This window comes from Procambarus clarkii, chromosome 10 (genome assembly GCF_040958095.1).
Source record: "Procambarus clarkii isolate CNS0578487 chromosome 10, FALCON_Pclarkii_2.0, whole genome shotgun sequence".
Classification (NCBI taxonomy): Eukaryota; Metazoa; Arthropoda; class Malacostraca; order Decapoda; family Cambaridae; genus Procambarus; species Procambarus clarkii.
The window spans coordinates 49895251-49912212 of record NC_091159.1 but is presented as its reverse complement, the minus strand read 5'-3'; the positions used below and the strand labels follow the sequence as shown (position 1 = coordinate 49912212).

General features: G+C 42.1%; 1 protein-coding gene across 1 annotated transcript in view; it reads right to left on the bottom strand.

The window, feature by feature from the left end:
- The window catches only part of LOC123775179 (glycine receptor subunit alpha-2), a 131974-nt gene extending 118878 nt beyond the window's left edge, over positions 1-13096 (bottom strand). Inside the window, exon 1 of the mRNA XM_069322159.1 lies at positions 12954-13096. Coding sequence (XP_069178260.1) covers positions 12954-12979 — 26 coding nt within the window. The 5' untranslated portion in view covers positions 12980-13096. The remainder of the gene's footprint in view (positions 1-12953) is intronic.
- Between the last annotated feature and the right edge of the window lie 3866 nt (positions 13097-16962).

Genomic DNA, 16962 nt, shown 5'->3' with positions numbered 1-16962 from the left:
GTTTTTTCGACAACCTAACCTACCTAACCTAACCTAACTTAACGTTTTCGGCTACCTAACCTAACCTATAAAGATAGGTTAGGTTAGGTTAGGTAGGGTTGGTTAGGTTCGGTCATATATCTACGTTAATTTTAACTCCAATAAAAAAAAATTTACCTCATACATAATGAAATGGGTAGCTTTATCATTTCATAAGAAAAAAATTAGAGAAAATATATTAATTCAGTAAAACTTGGCTTATTAGGCAAATCGGGCCTCGCATAGTAGGCTGAGAAGTGAGTTCTGGCTACTAGGTACGACATATATATATATATATATATATATATATATATATATATATATATATATGACGAAGAAATAAATTCGTAATGAATAATGTTAACAAATTTAACCAAGAATGAAATTTTTTAAAATAAATGAGTTGAACGCTTCCATGTTAATCAACACATTATCAAAAACACAACCAATGAAACACGACACTTGACTGTAACGTCGGTAAGGGGGGGGGGGGGAGGTGCAAAACACTGTCATTGTAAAATGAGTTTATTAACATGAGAACAAGAGGAAACTGCTAATAGCTTCTATTCTGTCTCTGTCTGTCTGTCTGCCTCTCTTTCTCACCCAATTAACTAATTCACAAACTCCCTAAAGGATGCTAGTTATTTCTATTTTCCACCCTTCTTTTCAGCCTTACAGACTTTCAATGACAACGGTCCCTTCATCTACTACCTTGACAACGGTGCCTTCATCTCCTACGCTGACAACGACCCCGTCATCTCCCGCCTTGACAACGGTCCCTTCATCCCTGACATAATGTTCCTTAACGCAGACTCTGACCTCTGACCTTGTGGGTTCCGGAAATTATGTGCGAGTAAAATGGGTAACGAGCGTAATTATCCCAAATTGGGCAATTATTCCGTGCAGTATTTCGCTTAAGTTACGTTAACGAACGAAGAGACACGGAGCACAATGATGATAACGAACCAAGAGACACGGAGAACAGGGATGATAACGAACCAAGAGTCAGGTGTCAATTTGATAAAGATGTGATGATCCCGTGTTTGGCTGTTTTGTGAATATGTTGATTACCCTGTGTATGCTATCATGTGTGTACTCTGTATGTTTACCCCATATATGCTATCATGTGTATTGTCTGTTGATAGCCGCGCCTCTGCTATCATGACGCACATTCCAAACACGTCCCACAAACATTCAACCATTATTAATCAACATAGCAGCCACTGGGAGATATTAATATACATTTCCATACTATCAGAGATAAGGGCAAATCCGTTCTCATCATATGAGAAAGAACGAACTGGGTAGAGAGGCTTTCGCATATGAGAAACGATGAGGTGGGGAACGGGATTAAGAGTCATTCATGTAGTTCTTACTCCAACTACACTTCCCTTTTGTTACGGCCCTCTCGGGACGCAACGGGGTTCTTACTTTGATGTTGTTAGAGGAAGATATATGTATCCGTTCCCAAGCCAGTAGTGGCTATCAAGGGATGAGATCCGTGACGCAAGTAACTTAAAAGGGAGTAGGGAAAGAAAGTTAAGAACTTAATATTATAATTAACACCATCACCGATTAAATATATAAAATAAAAGAGTGCACAAGGGGGAGGGGTATTAACACTTTACAAGGGGATTAATCCACAATCGATGTCTTCTGCTGAAGACGCTGGTGCCATAACTCTCGGTGCCGAGTCCTTGGTGCTTTCTTCGTGGCCTCACAACGAATTCTCCAAAGAAGTTGAGCCTACCCTGGCCACAGGTCAACCAAAACACAGGTCCACTGGGGGCATCACCGTGGAGGCCGTCAACCACACGTCCAGCTGGTCTGCTGGCAGGTTCTGAGCCAACAAGGCTGGTACGGCCACTCCACGAACGATAAAAGGGGAACGCCCTAGACAGGAGCCTCGTGTGACACCACAAATCACTCTCCTGTCTTCAGTACCCCAGTGGATGATCGTCTCCAACAGTCGGTCCCGGGTAAATCCTTTTACTGCCACTCCACTGGCAGGCTAACACACCACAGTGTTCTTCCGGGGGGACGACTTCACAACTGCTGCAGCAAGGTTCAAGGTATGGAGACTGGCTGCCTCGGGTAGACTGACTCCACTTCCATCACAGCAGTCCCAGGTCGGCTCTGTAAGCAGACACGTCATCAATAACTGGGACACTAAAACACCTCACTTACGGGCTCGGGCACAAACACCTGACGTATCCAGTCCATAGATGGCGCTGTCGTCGGAGCACCACCTCACCAGAGGTCAGTGGCGGCGGTGTAGAGTGCTGAACGGGACTGGAAACTGGCCCTCGTAGCTGATACACGGCATCCTCACCAGGTGTCGTCGGCGTTTGGCGGGGGGTTTCGGGAGCTGACCCACAGATGGCGCGGTCGTTACTACTCCGTGCTCGGACGCTGGATCCGGGTTCGTAACACCTTTACGACATTTCCTAGCCATTACTACCTTCCTTACCCTTCACTACCTTCCCTACCCTTCACTACCTTCCCTACCTTTCACCACCTTACCTACATTACTCTCTTCAATGAATTATACCCACTGGATCAAATAAAAATTGATAAAAAAATAATATTATGGTGGATAAAGCTCTGTGAGGCTAAAGTCAGGTATTTAGCTAGATTGTAAATTTGTTTAATTTACCATTTTATACTAAGAGGTGACATGGGGGGGGGGGGGGGGTGTTCGAACATTCACCGGTCACGCTCTCTGAAGTTTGACTCGCGTTCGGCCCCAGAGTCGAACAGATTGGTCATCAAACGTTCGCCTTTGTTGACATAGACAAGCACGGATGATGGGAGATGAATGATGATGGTGAGTCTTTTTATTATGAGAATGGAAGAGAAACACGAAGCTCATATGTGCCTCTATGTTGACAGATGATGGGGTACGCACACGCGTGCGCGCACACACACACACACACACACACACACACACACACACACACACACACACACACACACACACACACACACACACACACACGCTAACGTAGTCCCGATATACAAGAAAGGGGATAGACAGGAGGCACTGAACTACAGGCCAGTGTCCCTAACCTGCATACCATGCAAGCTGATGGAGAAGATTGTGCGAAAAAAACTAGTGGAGCATCTGGAGCGAAGGAACTTTGTAACACAGCATCAACATGGGTTCAGGGATGGCAGGTCCTGCCTCACAGGGTTACTTGAATTCTACGACCAGGCAATAAAAATAAGGCAAGAAAGAGAAGGGTGGGCAGACTGCATATTTTTGGATTGTCAGAAAGCCTTTGATACAGTGCCACACAAGAGGCTAGTACGAAAGTTAGAGATGCAGGCTGGAGTGAGAGGGAAGGTACTCCGGTGGATAGAGGAGTACCTAAGCAACAGGAGACAACGAGTCTGTGTGAGGGGCGAGGTCTCAGATTGGCGAGACGTCACAAGTGGAGTCCCGCAGGGGTCAGTCCTTGGACCTATACTGTTTCTGGTATATGTAAATGATCTCCCAGAGGGTATAGATTCGTTCCTCTCAATGTTTGCCGACGATGCAAAAATTATGAGGAGGATTGAAACAGAGGATGATAGTAGGAGGCTACAAGATGACCTGGATAGACTGAGTGAATGGTCCAACAAATGGCTGTTGAAGTTCAACCCGAGTAAATGCAAAGTAATGAAACTAGGCAGTGGAAACAGGAGGCCAGGCACAGGATACAGAATAGGAGATGAAGTACTTAATGAAACAGACAGAGAGAAAGATCTAGGAGTTGATATCACACCAAACCTGTCTCCTGAAGCCCACATAAAGAGAATAACGTCTGCGGCATATGCGAGGCTGGCTAACATCAGAACGGCGTTCAGGAACCTGTGTAAGGAATCATTCAGAATCTTGTACACCACATATGTAAGACCAATCCTGGAGTATGCGGCCCCAGCATGGAGCCCGTACCTTGTCAAGCACAAGACGAAGCTGGAAAAAGTCCAAAGGTATGCTACTAGACTAGTCCCAGAACTAAGAGGCATGAGTTATGAGGAAAGGCTGCGGGAAATGCACCTTACGACACTGGAAGACAGAAGAGTAAGGGGGGACATGATCACAACCTACAAAATCCTCAGGGGAATCGACCGGGTAAACAAGGATGAACTATTCAACACTGGTGGGACGCGAACAAGGGGACACAGGTGGAAGCTGAGTACCCAAATGAGCCACAGAGACGTTAGAAAGAACTTTTTCAGTGTCAGAGTAGTTAGTAAATGGAATGCATTAGGAAGTGATGTGGTGGAGGCTGACTCCATACACAGTTTCAAATGTAGATATGATAGAGCCCAATAGGCTCAGGAATCTGTACACCAGTTGATTGACGGTTGAGAGGCGGGACCAAAGAGCCAGAGCTCAACCCCCGCAAGCACAATTAGGTGAGTACAATTAGGTGAGTACACACACACACACACAACCACACACACACACACACACACACACACACACACACACACACACACACACACACACACACACACACACACACACACACACACAAATGATCTCCCAGAGGGTATAGACTCATTCCTCTCAATGTTTGCTGACGACGCCAAAATTATGAGAAGGATTAAGACAGAGGAGGACAGCTTGAGGCTTCAAGAAGACCTGCACAAGCTGCAGGAATGGTCGAACAAATGTATGTTAGAGTTTAACCCAATCAAATGTAATGTAATGAAGATAGGGGTAGGAAGCAGGAGACCAGATACAAGGTATCACTTGGGAGATGAAATACTTCAAGAGTCAGAGAGAGAGAAAGACCTGGGGGTTGATATGACGCCAGACCTGTCCCCTGAAGCTCATATCAAGAGGATAACATCAGCAGCATATGCCAGGTTGGCTAGCATAAGAACGGCCTTTAGAAACTTGTGTAAGGAATCTTTCAGAACATTATATACCACATATGTCAGACCAATCCTGGAGTATGCGGCTCCAGCATGGAGTCCATATCTAGTCAAGCATAAGACTAAACTGGAAAAGGTTCAAAGGTTTGCCACCAGACTAGTACCCGAGCTGAGAGGTATGAGCTAAGAGGAGAGACTACGGGAATTGAACCTCACTTCGTTGGAAGACAGAAGAGTTAGGGGGGACATGATCACCACATTCAAGATTCTCAAGGGAATCGACAGGGTTGATAAAGACAGGCTATTTAACACAAGGGGCACACGCACTAGGGGACACAGGTGGAAACTGAGTGCCCAAATGAGCCACAGAGATATTAGAAAGAACTTTTTTAGTGTCAGAGTGGTTGACAAATGGAATGCATTAGGAAGCAATGTGGTGGAGGCTGACTCCATACACAGTTTCAAGTGTAGATATGATAGAGCCCAGTAGGCTCAGGAATCTGTACACCTGTTGATTGACGGTTGAGAGGCGGGACCAAAGAGCCAGAGCTCAACCCCCGCAAGCACAACTACGAGAGTACAACTAGGTGAGTACACACAAACACACACACACACACACACACACACACACACACACACACACACACACACACACACACACACACACACACACACATATACACACGGTGTGTGTGAGTGTCACCAGACTCGTCCCGGAACTGAGAGGTATGAGCTACTAGGGAAGGCTAAAGAAGCTGAAACTCAAGTTCTTGGAAGACTGAAGAGTAAGAGGAGACATGATAACCACCTTCAAAATTCTTAGAGGAATTGACAGGGTAGACAAAGACAAACTCTTTAGCACGGGCGGAACACGAACAAGGGGACACAGGTGGAAGCTGAGTACCCAAATGAGTCACAGAGACGTTAGAAAGAACTTTTTAAGTGTTAGAGTAGTTAACAAGTGGAATGCATTAGGCAGTGATGTGATGGAGGCTGACTGCATACACAGTTTCAAGTGTAGATATGATAGAGCCCAGTAGGCTCAGGAATCTGTACACCAGTTGATTGACAGTTGAGAGGCGGGACCAAAGAGCCAAAGCTCAACCCCCCGCAAGCACAACTAGATGAGTACACCGAGAGAGAATAAAATCTCATGGAGGGAACGTGAGTTAAAAACTGATCACCCAGACAAGTCAAGGAAAAAGCGATATGTACATATTTTTTTAGTCTTTCTGTATCTCTCTCCGGAGAGTAAGGTCTCGATACCCGACGAGATCATTTCCATTGGGTTGGTTGAAGGCTTTCTCGAGACCTTGAGACGGGAGCCGGTCGGCCGAGCGGACAGCACACTGGACTTGTGATCCTGTGGTCCTGGGTTCGATCCCAGGCGCCGGCGAGAAACAATGGGCAGAGTTTCTTTCACCCTATTCCCCTGTTACCTAGCAGTAAAATAGGTACCTGAGTGTTAGTCAGCTGTCACGGGCTGCTTCCTGGGGGGTGGAGGTCTGGTCGAGGACCGGGCCGCGGGGACACTAAAAAGCCTCGAAATCATCTCAAGATAACCTCTCATGATAGGAGCAGAGCCTCGTGGTAATCTCGCACACTTCTTGCAACCAGACAAATATTTACATGTGTGTTTGATTTTCATTTTCGTTTTTGTGGGGCAGTATGTGCAATTCGGATGGCAAACTTTGTTATTAATGTGAGACAGTAAGTTCATAAAAAAATTGAGTATTATTATCTCACGTTAAATTTCTCTTCGGTTACTGAATGTTCGTTTGTTTGTTAGTTTTATCTTTGTTTCAGAGTCGTATTTTAATTAAATGAGTTTTGTTTGTTGGTCCCCTTTCCTTACTTTTAGGAATGATGCAAAAAAATGTGTGTGTGTGTACTCACATAGTTGCGATTACGGGGGTTGAGCTTCGGCTCTTTGGTCTCGCTTCTCAGCTGTCAATCAACTAGTGTAAAGGTTCCCGAGCTTATTGGGCTCTATCATATCTACATTTAAAACTGTGAATGGAGTCAGCCTCCACCACATCACGTCCTAATGCAATACATCTGTTAACTACTCTGACACTGAAAAAGTTCTTTCTAATGACTTTGTAGCTCATATGGGTACTAAGTTTCCAGCTGTGTCCCCTTGTGTTCGTGTACCACCAGTGTTAAAAAGTTTATCTACCATGAAAATTCCTCTGAGGGTTTTTATTAGTGGCGATCATGGCTCCCCTGGGTGTGTGTGTGTGTGTGTGTGTGTGTGCGTGTGTGTGTGTGTGTGTGTACTCACCTAGTTGTACTCACCTAGTTGTGTTTGCGGGGGTTGAGCTCTGGCTCTTTGGTCCCGCCTCTCAACCGTCAATCAACAGGTGTACAGATTCCTGAGCCTATCGGGCTCTGTCATATCTACACTTGAAACTGTGTATGGAGTCAGCCTCCACCACATCACTTCCTAATGCATTCCATTTGTCAACCACTCTGACACTAAAAAAGTTCTTTCTAATATCTCTGTGGCTCATTTGGGCACTCAGTTTCCACCTGTGTCCCCTTGTGCGTGTTCCCCTTGTGTTAAATAGACTGTCTTTATCTACCCTATCAATCCCCTTCAGAATCTTGAATGTGGTGATCATGTCCCCCCTAACTCTTCTGTCTTCCAGCGAAGTGAGGTTTAATTCCCGTAGTCTCTCCTCGTAGCTCATACCTCTCAGCTCGGGTACTAGTCTGGTGGCAAACCTTTGAACCTTTTCCAGTTTAGTCTTATCCTTGACTAGATATGGACTCCATGCTGGGGCTGCATACTCCAGGATTGGCCTGACATATGTGGTATACAAAGTTCTGAATGATTCTTTACACAAGTTTCTGAATGCCGTTCGTATGTTGGCCAGCCTGGCATATGCCGCTGATGTTATCCGCTTGATATGTGCTGCAGGAGACAGGTCTGGCGTGATATCAACCCCCAAGTCTTTTTCCTTCTCTGACTCCTGAAGAATTTCCTCTCCCAGATGATACCTTGTATCTGGCCTCCTGCTCCCTACACCTATCTTCATTACATTACATTTGGTTGGGTTAAACTCTAACAACCATTTGTTCGACCATTCCTTCAGCTTGTCTAGGTCTTCTTGAAGCCTCAAACAGTCCTCTTCTGTTTTAATCCTTCTCATAATTTTAGCATCGTCCGCAAACATTGAGAGAAATGAATCGATACCCTCCGGGAGATCATTTACATATATCAGAAACAAGATAGGACCGAGTACAGAGCCCTGTGGGACTCCACTGGTGACTTCACGCCAATCGGAGGTCTCACCCCTCACCGTAACTCTCTGCTTCCTATTGCTTAGATACTCCCTTATCCACTGGAGCACCTTACCAGCTACACCTGCCTGTCTCTCCAGCTTATGTACCAGCCTCTTATGCGGTACTGTGTCAAAGGCTTTCCGACAATCCAAGAAAATGCAGTCCGCCCAGCCCTCTCTTTCTTGCTTAATCTGTGTCACCTGATCGTAGAATTCTATCAAGCCTGTAAGGCAAGATTTACCCTCCCTGAATCCATGTTGGCGATTTGTCACGAAGTCCCTTCTCTCCAGATGTGTTACCAGGTTTTTTCTCACGATCTTCTCCATCACCTTGCATGGTATACAAGTCAAGGACACTGGCCTGTAGTTCAGTGCCTCTTGTCTGTCGCCCTTTTTGTATATTGGGACCACATTCGCCGTCTTCCATATTTCTGGTAGGTCTCCCGTCTCTAGTGATTTACTATACACTATGGAGAGTGGCAAGCAAAGTGCCTCTGCACATTCTTTCAGTACCCATGGTGAGATCCCATCTGGACCAACCGCCTTTCTAACATCCAGATCCAGCAGGTGTCTCTTGAGCTCCTCTCTCGTAATTTCGAACTCCTCCAAGGCCGCCTGGTTTACTTCCCTTTCTCCTAGCACAGTGACCTCACCCTGTTCTATTGTGAAGACCTCCTGGAACCTCTTGTTGAGTTCCTCACACACCTCTCTGTCATTCTCTGTATACCTGTCCTCGCCTGTTCTAAGTTTCAATACCTGTTCTTTCACTGTTGTTTTCCTTCTGATGTGACTGTGGAGTGTGTGTGTGTGTGTGTGTGTGTGTGCGTGTGTGCGTGTGTGTGTGTGTGCGTGTGTGTGTGTGTCTGTGGTGTGTTAAGGGTAAATAATAAAAAACACTTCCCTCAGTATTGTGGCCAGAGTTTAACAGTTGCAACCATCACACATGAAAACTCCACGGAACTCGATTGCCATGTTTCACTATCATCCTTACACGATATTGGCGTTTGTTCGGAGAAACTAGCATTTTGCTAAATATATGAGACATCAATAACAAATTATAAATCTACGGGAATCGTTAATCACGTTTAACTATGATCCCAGCAAGACGCGTTTATTCAGACTTTTAAATTTTATTCAACATTTGCCACACACATATATTATATATATATATATATATATATATATATATATATATATATATATATATATATATATATATATATATCCCACTACATCAAATCAGTCCCTTAAAAAAGATAGAGATTTCGAGGTATTTACCTCAAATATCCCCACCTCCCAAGGGCGGATAGATTGGTGAGGGGTTACTTCACGTTTTTTTCATCAAGTCACTGTCAATGTGGGAAAACTCGTGTCTATGCAATATGTACTAACTTGCTTAAACCACAAGTGAAGTTTAACAAACTCACATTGTATACAATAAAAAATGGAATATTGCTGCACATTGCCTAGCTGTTAAACTTTGCAATTAACATTATGGGTTACAATAATGTACGATTCTCTGAGAGATTTTAAGTGTTTTTATTCTTTATTTTCATCATTAGTGATGAGGTAATATTACCGCTATTATTGTTTAAATTGTGTTTTTAATGTCTCAAGACGACCACATGTCGAGGCTTAAACCCAGGCACACTTGCAATAGTTCCATCGTGAGTTATAGTGAAAAATACGACGTTTAGAAGAGAGAGCGAGAGCATGAGTGAGAGAGAAATAGAGACAGTTACACAGCCAGAGACAAAGAATATGTGAGACAGAGAGATCAATATAACAAGAATATAAAGTCAGTCCATCTCGGCACACCAAGAATGCCATTATGTCATGTCTAGAAAACCACCACGACCAGTCTGCCTCTGGCACTCTCCGGGTGCCAGGGGCGAGGCGGTGACCGTATAATCCATGAGGTCTTGAGGCGTGAGGTGTATAGAAGCCTCCAGGAACTTCCCAACAAAGGGAGCTCAAAAATATCCATTGTTGAGGTTCTTGATGTCAGGTTTTCAAGTTAAGTCGTGGCCAAGTGAGATTGCAGGACTGCTTGTGTCATTTTGTGGATGTAATACCTTGAACTTTACGCGAGTCGGTTATGGTGATAATATTAACAATATTAAGAGATTCCTCCGGTTAAGTGCGGATTTATTAAGCAGTTATTCGATAAGATGTGACCATTGGCCGGGGAGAAGGTTCGAACCAGGTGTTCCCGATCTCAGAAAGAGCACCAGAGGTCATAAGCCAACTGCTGGGTCTGTCCACAGCCCATCCTTTGGAATAGATCGCATTTTGACGTATAAATACACACTGGCTGCCTGTCCCCGGACACAATGAATTATAATTAATTATATGAATCATTACAAATCTCCCAAAAACTCATGAACATTGCATTCGTGGGTCCTCGGTTTGGTTAGATTCGGGCAATTTAGTACATCAGTTTAGGAACGTATTGAATGCTAAAGTTGACGGTTGCTGTCCAAGCATGGAGTCGTAAAGCGTTATATGACGAGGTGGAAACATGTTCATATGACCGTCACTGACCAGTGTAAACACAATATTTGAGCTATAATGACTGTAATGTCCTCTTCAATCAGGTCTTGTAATATGATGAATTATAGAGAGGGATTTGTCTTGTCGTCAGTAGAGGTTACAACTGAGTCATCAGTGTACCTGTATTGAGCAAGTGTAGCTGTGTTGAGTCAGTATACCACGGTTGAGAGTGTTTTGGGAGATGATAATGAGTCAGTGTACCTGAATGTGAAGTGTTCTGGAAGATGATATTTTACTTCTATGAGAAGTGATCTGAGAGATGATATTTTACTTCTATAAGGAGTGTTCTGGGTGTTAATAGTGAGCCACTATACTGGCATGATAAGTGCTGCGAGAGACGATAGTCAGTGTATCTGTGTCCTGAATGTTTTGGGAGATGATAGTGAATCACTATATCTTTATGATACGTCTTGCGGGGTATGATAGGGAGTCAGTATTCATAATAGTCAGATAGTGATTTGGCTTAAAAACATTTTATCAAACTTCGTGTCAGCTAAACTTTCGTGTTCCAGCAGACACCTGGATGGTGTTCCAGCAGACACCTGGATGGTGTTCCAGCAGACACCTGGATGGTGTTCCACCAGACACCTGGATGGTGTTCCAGCAGACACCTGGATGGTGTTACTTAAACTAGAATACAATAGCTAATTATATATGGCTCCTACAAGACTTTTGGTCATTCTTAAAGTATATGTTGTAGTATCTAAGGCAGATAAAGTATAATAAAGAATAATGCATTACAGAATAATGTATTAATAAAATATAATGAGAAATATCTTCTTCTCTTTAGCTAATACATTATTAATGCACGAGAAAAACGATAATACTTATATGAAGTCAAATGGAAGTTAATTAACATTATTGAAAAATTACAAATATATGATTTTTTCTTAAGAATAATTTCAGAAATTCATTTTCAGAACACAGTAATGAATTGACTACAACTGGTACATATAAAAATAGAATATATACTGTAAAATTCAATGTTTAGATCTCAAATCACTCCGGTCTCGACTCCAATATCCAACTTTGAATTCCACATTCTTCGCTTTCAGCCCCGGAAATCCTGTGGACACCTGATACGATTTTCTCTAAGTCTCCCTGCACTTTCCTCTCAGGCCACGAAGTCAACAGTTCTCTGCCTATTTGACATTTTGCTTCGTATATATATATATATATATATATATATATATATATATATATATATATATATATATATATATATATATATATATATATTTTATTTGTGAGGGTACCACCTCTGGTGCCAATGTGGGGACCCATAGCCTCGGAGAAGAAAATAAAAAGTATTCAGAGGAGACCTTGTGGTTTCTCACTGAACACTAATATTATATATATATATATATATATATATATATATATATATTTTTTTTTTTTTTTTTCTTCTCCGAGGCTATGGGTCCCCACATTGGCACCAGAGGTGGTACCCTCACAAACTTTATTAATAAAAAAAATATATATATATATATATATATATATATATATATATATATATATATATATATATATATATATATATATATATATATATATATATATATATGTCGTACCTAGTAGCCAGAATGCACTTCTCAGCCTACTATGCAAGGTCCGATTTGCCTAATAAGCCAAGTTTTCATGAATTAATGTTTTTTCGACTACCTAACCTACCTAACCAAACCTAACCTTACTTTTTGGGCTACCTAACCTAACCTAACCGATAAAGATAGGTTAGGTTAGGTTAGGTAGGGTTGGTTAGGTTCGGTCATATATCTACGTTAATTTTAACTTCAATAAAAAAAAAAATTACCTCATACATAATGAAATGGGTAGCTTTATCATTTCATAAGAAAAAAATTAGAGAAAATATATTAATTCGTGAAAACTTGGCTTATTAGGCAAATCGGGCCTTGCATAGTAGGCTGAGAAGTGCTTTCTGGCTACTAGGTACGACATATATATATATATATATATATATATATATATATATATATATATATATATATATATATATATATATATATATATATATATATATATATATATACTAACTTGCCTGGCAAAAATAGCTAAAACCTGCAGATTGGCGTTGGCTCTCAGGATCAACATGTGTATGTTGGGATGAAATTAAGCTTAACCTCTCCCTTGAACAGGTAGAGGAGGTACCCTGTGGTAGACTCGGTCCACTGACCCGGTCCACCCCCCGGTCCAGCACCGTCCACTCACCTGAGCATATAGAGGATCTCCCCCATCGGGTTGATGCGGACCAACACGTTGGGGACGGTGACGAACTGAAACTCGGCGTGCTTGGCGTTGGGAAAGTAGACCTCGGGCTTCCAGATGGCCTTGACCAGATTGGGATCGTTGAGGTCGAGGGGCTGCTGGATCTCAGCGTGGTTGAGACGCTCGTCAACCCACGCCTGGCGCAGGTACAGGTCCACTTGGTAGTCCTGGAATAGCACAAACATTTATCCAAGATGTCAGTAGATGATGGATAGAAGAGGTTCTTTAATCATTTGTATAGGAATGATTGACAGTGGTTTAATAACACATGTTTTAGAAGCTATGTTTTTTTTTACAACATGTGATATAGTCTTGTGACAAACCGTGTGAGGTAAACACAGCGATTGGTGTTAAGTTAATGCCTTGGAGAAAGATCTTGTGTTCTTAAACGGGTTTAAGTTATATATATGACAAAATTAGCTCTTTCGCCTCTAAATGATTTTTTTACGTTAAATATTGATGTCGTATTTAATACTCTGCTTTTTGCTTAATTCTATAAGAGTTTCCATTGCCTGCTTCAGTACGGTTTAATCACACAATGTCACCTTAACAAAAAAACAAACAAATAATATATGGATTGATAGGTACTGCGACGGTCATGCTTCTTGCAGGTCGGACCTCAATCCCCGAATAGTTCAACTGGTTGGGCACCATTCCATTTATTCCAGAGCTCTTCATTCCCTACAAATTAATGTCCCCTTTGCTTCCAAAGTCAACACCTAAAATATTGAAATATATGGACAGCTCGAATACCGTGGATAAGTTATCAACAGTGACATTATAAACAACCTGCATCATAGGTTAAAAGAATGACTTCAGCTGCTGTAAACATTTACAGGTAAGAGTATTGACATCAGTGTTAAATATACCAGACTATGTTACTTGATGTTTTGTATGATTCCTGGTTGATTATCATGCATTGCACCTTCCCGCCACTGTTCTGAATATACTAGACGTAATACTGAATGAGGCCATGAGTGTGATTCTTGGTGTCTCAATATGCACAAGAGTCATTAACATTAAGGGAGAATTGAAGGTTCCCACCATACTAGAGAGAATCATGCAACTCAATACAACCTTCTGCATTTAAGTCATGAGAGATCCTACATTTCCAGCATGGCTTAAAGACAAACTATTTTCTACCATTAATACTCTATTGAGTAATGCCAACTCATACTAACTTACTCCTTGTGAGTGAAAATGTGTACAATCTCATCAAACTGAACATACCCTTTACATGTAGTTCACCCCTGTCAAGCACTTTAAAACTTCTCCTGCAAGATCGATATATAAACAATTATAAATAACTTACTCGCTGCACATAATAAAGGGTTTGGAATATCTTTAGTATGGATACCATCTCACATAAATATAACCCATCATAATGATGCAGCCAAATTACCATGTAACAAGGATGTAGTTGAATTGGACCTAAGTGTCTCCTATCTCTTTCTTAATTAAGACTATTTTGTTCCAAACATTCACGTTTAATTGGAAAGAAATTACTGACTTTCAAACACCTGAAAGCCCCAGTATAAAAAGCTATAATTTACTTAGATCTGAAGGCTAAATATATTGGCAGCACAACACACCCATAAGGTAGTGTGACACAGTGTACCAGGATCTGGTTGGGTTACCGTTACCTGTGGCAGGTGGCTACAGGTGACGGATCTCTCAGTCCTGAGCACTCCAGGTGCAAACTCTTCAAGTAGGAACTGGGTCATGATGTTACCTACAATATTATTGAGTGCCCAGTCATTAGACCCTTCAGACTTACTGGCATAAAGTACCGGGGGCTGTTGAATCACTTCATTAAACTCTCGTGTTCTAGGTGATATCCTCATAACCCGAACAAAGTGTGTCAGTGAAGGCTACTGATCATATGCCCTGAGAGACGTACCATCCACCATGATGGGGATTTTCCATTAGTATTACATAGGTCTTCCAAGTGCTATATAGTCGTAATGTCTGGACAAATTACCTTATCCTACGTAGCACTTCACACACTATGTACTCCCCCTTCATATAATCTAAATTAACTGTTTAAATGCAGATGTACCTAGATGTATTAAACAAAATATATTTCACAGCCACTCAGTAGACCTGGAAAGGTTTAGTATCGGTTGAGTGAGGTTATCTGGAGTGTTAAAGACGACCTTCTCCTCCAATGAGCTGAGTGAGTGCGGCTTTAGAGGCGGTCACGAGCAACACAATGACTTATATACACCCAGCGGTGTACAGCGCTTCTCGCTCTGCATACACTTGACGATGGTCGATAATGGACCGAAACGCCATCACTGTTCTGGATGGTTAGTAACCACTTGTGTACTCTTAATAAACTTTAGGCCCATCACCAAAACATAAAAAAAAATCGATTCACATAGGAAATATACTTTTCACTGAATAATAACTTAAGATTTTGCTCGAACCTTATATATATTGTATTAATTTCTAGTATACATGCAGTTGAGAAACAAAGGTAGACTAACCTAAAGACCTATAACACTGTTACACGAAAAGATGCAGGTATATTTAACAGAGTTTACATCAATTCTGACGTCTATTTCACAATGTATACCGATAGTTTACAGCTATTTATACATGCATTAGGGATTAAATGGTGGCAGCAATACGATACCATGTGTTGATAGAACATCCTCACTTCAGGCTTATAAAGAGCAAGTTTTTTTTCGGTTTTCACTATACTTTGATTCGGATTGAGGAGTATAACTTCATGCGTTATTAGGATCTAAACCTGTCTTCAGTTCTTAGGTTAAGTACTAATATACTTTTCTTGTGGATTATGTTTGAGTGTATCTGTTTGTAAAACTGATTTCTCTCTCTCTCTCTCTCTCTCTCTCTCTCTCTCTCTCTCTCTCTCTCTCTCTCTCTCTCTCTGTCTCTCTCTCTCTCTCTCTCTCTCTCTCTCTCTCTCTCTCTCTCTCTCTCTTTTGATCTCACTCACTTCAATCTGTCTCATCTGATCTATAGCGCGATTGAATGCGAGAGTTTCAATGTCATCTAATTCGGTTAAACCATTGCTGCACGTGATCTCATCTGGAATGCTATCTACTTTTCCAGTGAGTGCTCGTAAAGCGAATGCTAACCGGCGCTGAATCCGACACTAAACGCTTTCCACTAACTGCCAGACAATTTAGGCAACATAACCCCATCAAACTCCTAGCAACTCCCTCTCCAACTCCTTATAGAACATTTTCCTCACAGACCAAATACACAATATTCCTCGTAACATTATGATAGCGCAAATGAGGTCTCTCGCTCCATAAACCAATTTCAAGAATATCGGTCCGTTGGCGACCTTGGTAATGGAGATGTATATCAGGGTTTTTTTTGCCCCACGGGGTGCATATACACTGAGAGGTGTACCCAGCTTCACGGGGAATATATATACTGAGTCTACTTTTGTTCTGGACTGTGTTCAGGACTAAAGAATTCTTGCTGGTTGGTCAGTAATTGTGGTGGACTTAAGAGCTCCCCATATGTTGATAGACATATAGGCTCCTCACCAAGCTAAAATGGGTATACACATACACACACACACACACACACACACACGCGCACACACACACACACACACACACACACACACACACACACACACACACACACACACACACACACACACACACACACACACACACAGACACACACACACACACACAGACACACACACAGACACACACACACACGCACACACACACACACACATACACACACACACACACACACACACACACATATGAGTACCTGGTACCTGTACTTGGTAGAGCTAGGATTTATCTTCCCCCCGAAAAGAACTAGGAAACAAAGGCTGGCATTCCGAAAGAGAAATTAATAGGAGATGAGAAGTTTCCTAAGGGATATACCCATGGGACACAGACCTCAGAGCTAGGTCTGTACAAGATATGATGGACTGTCACCAAAAAGTGTC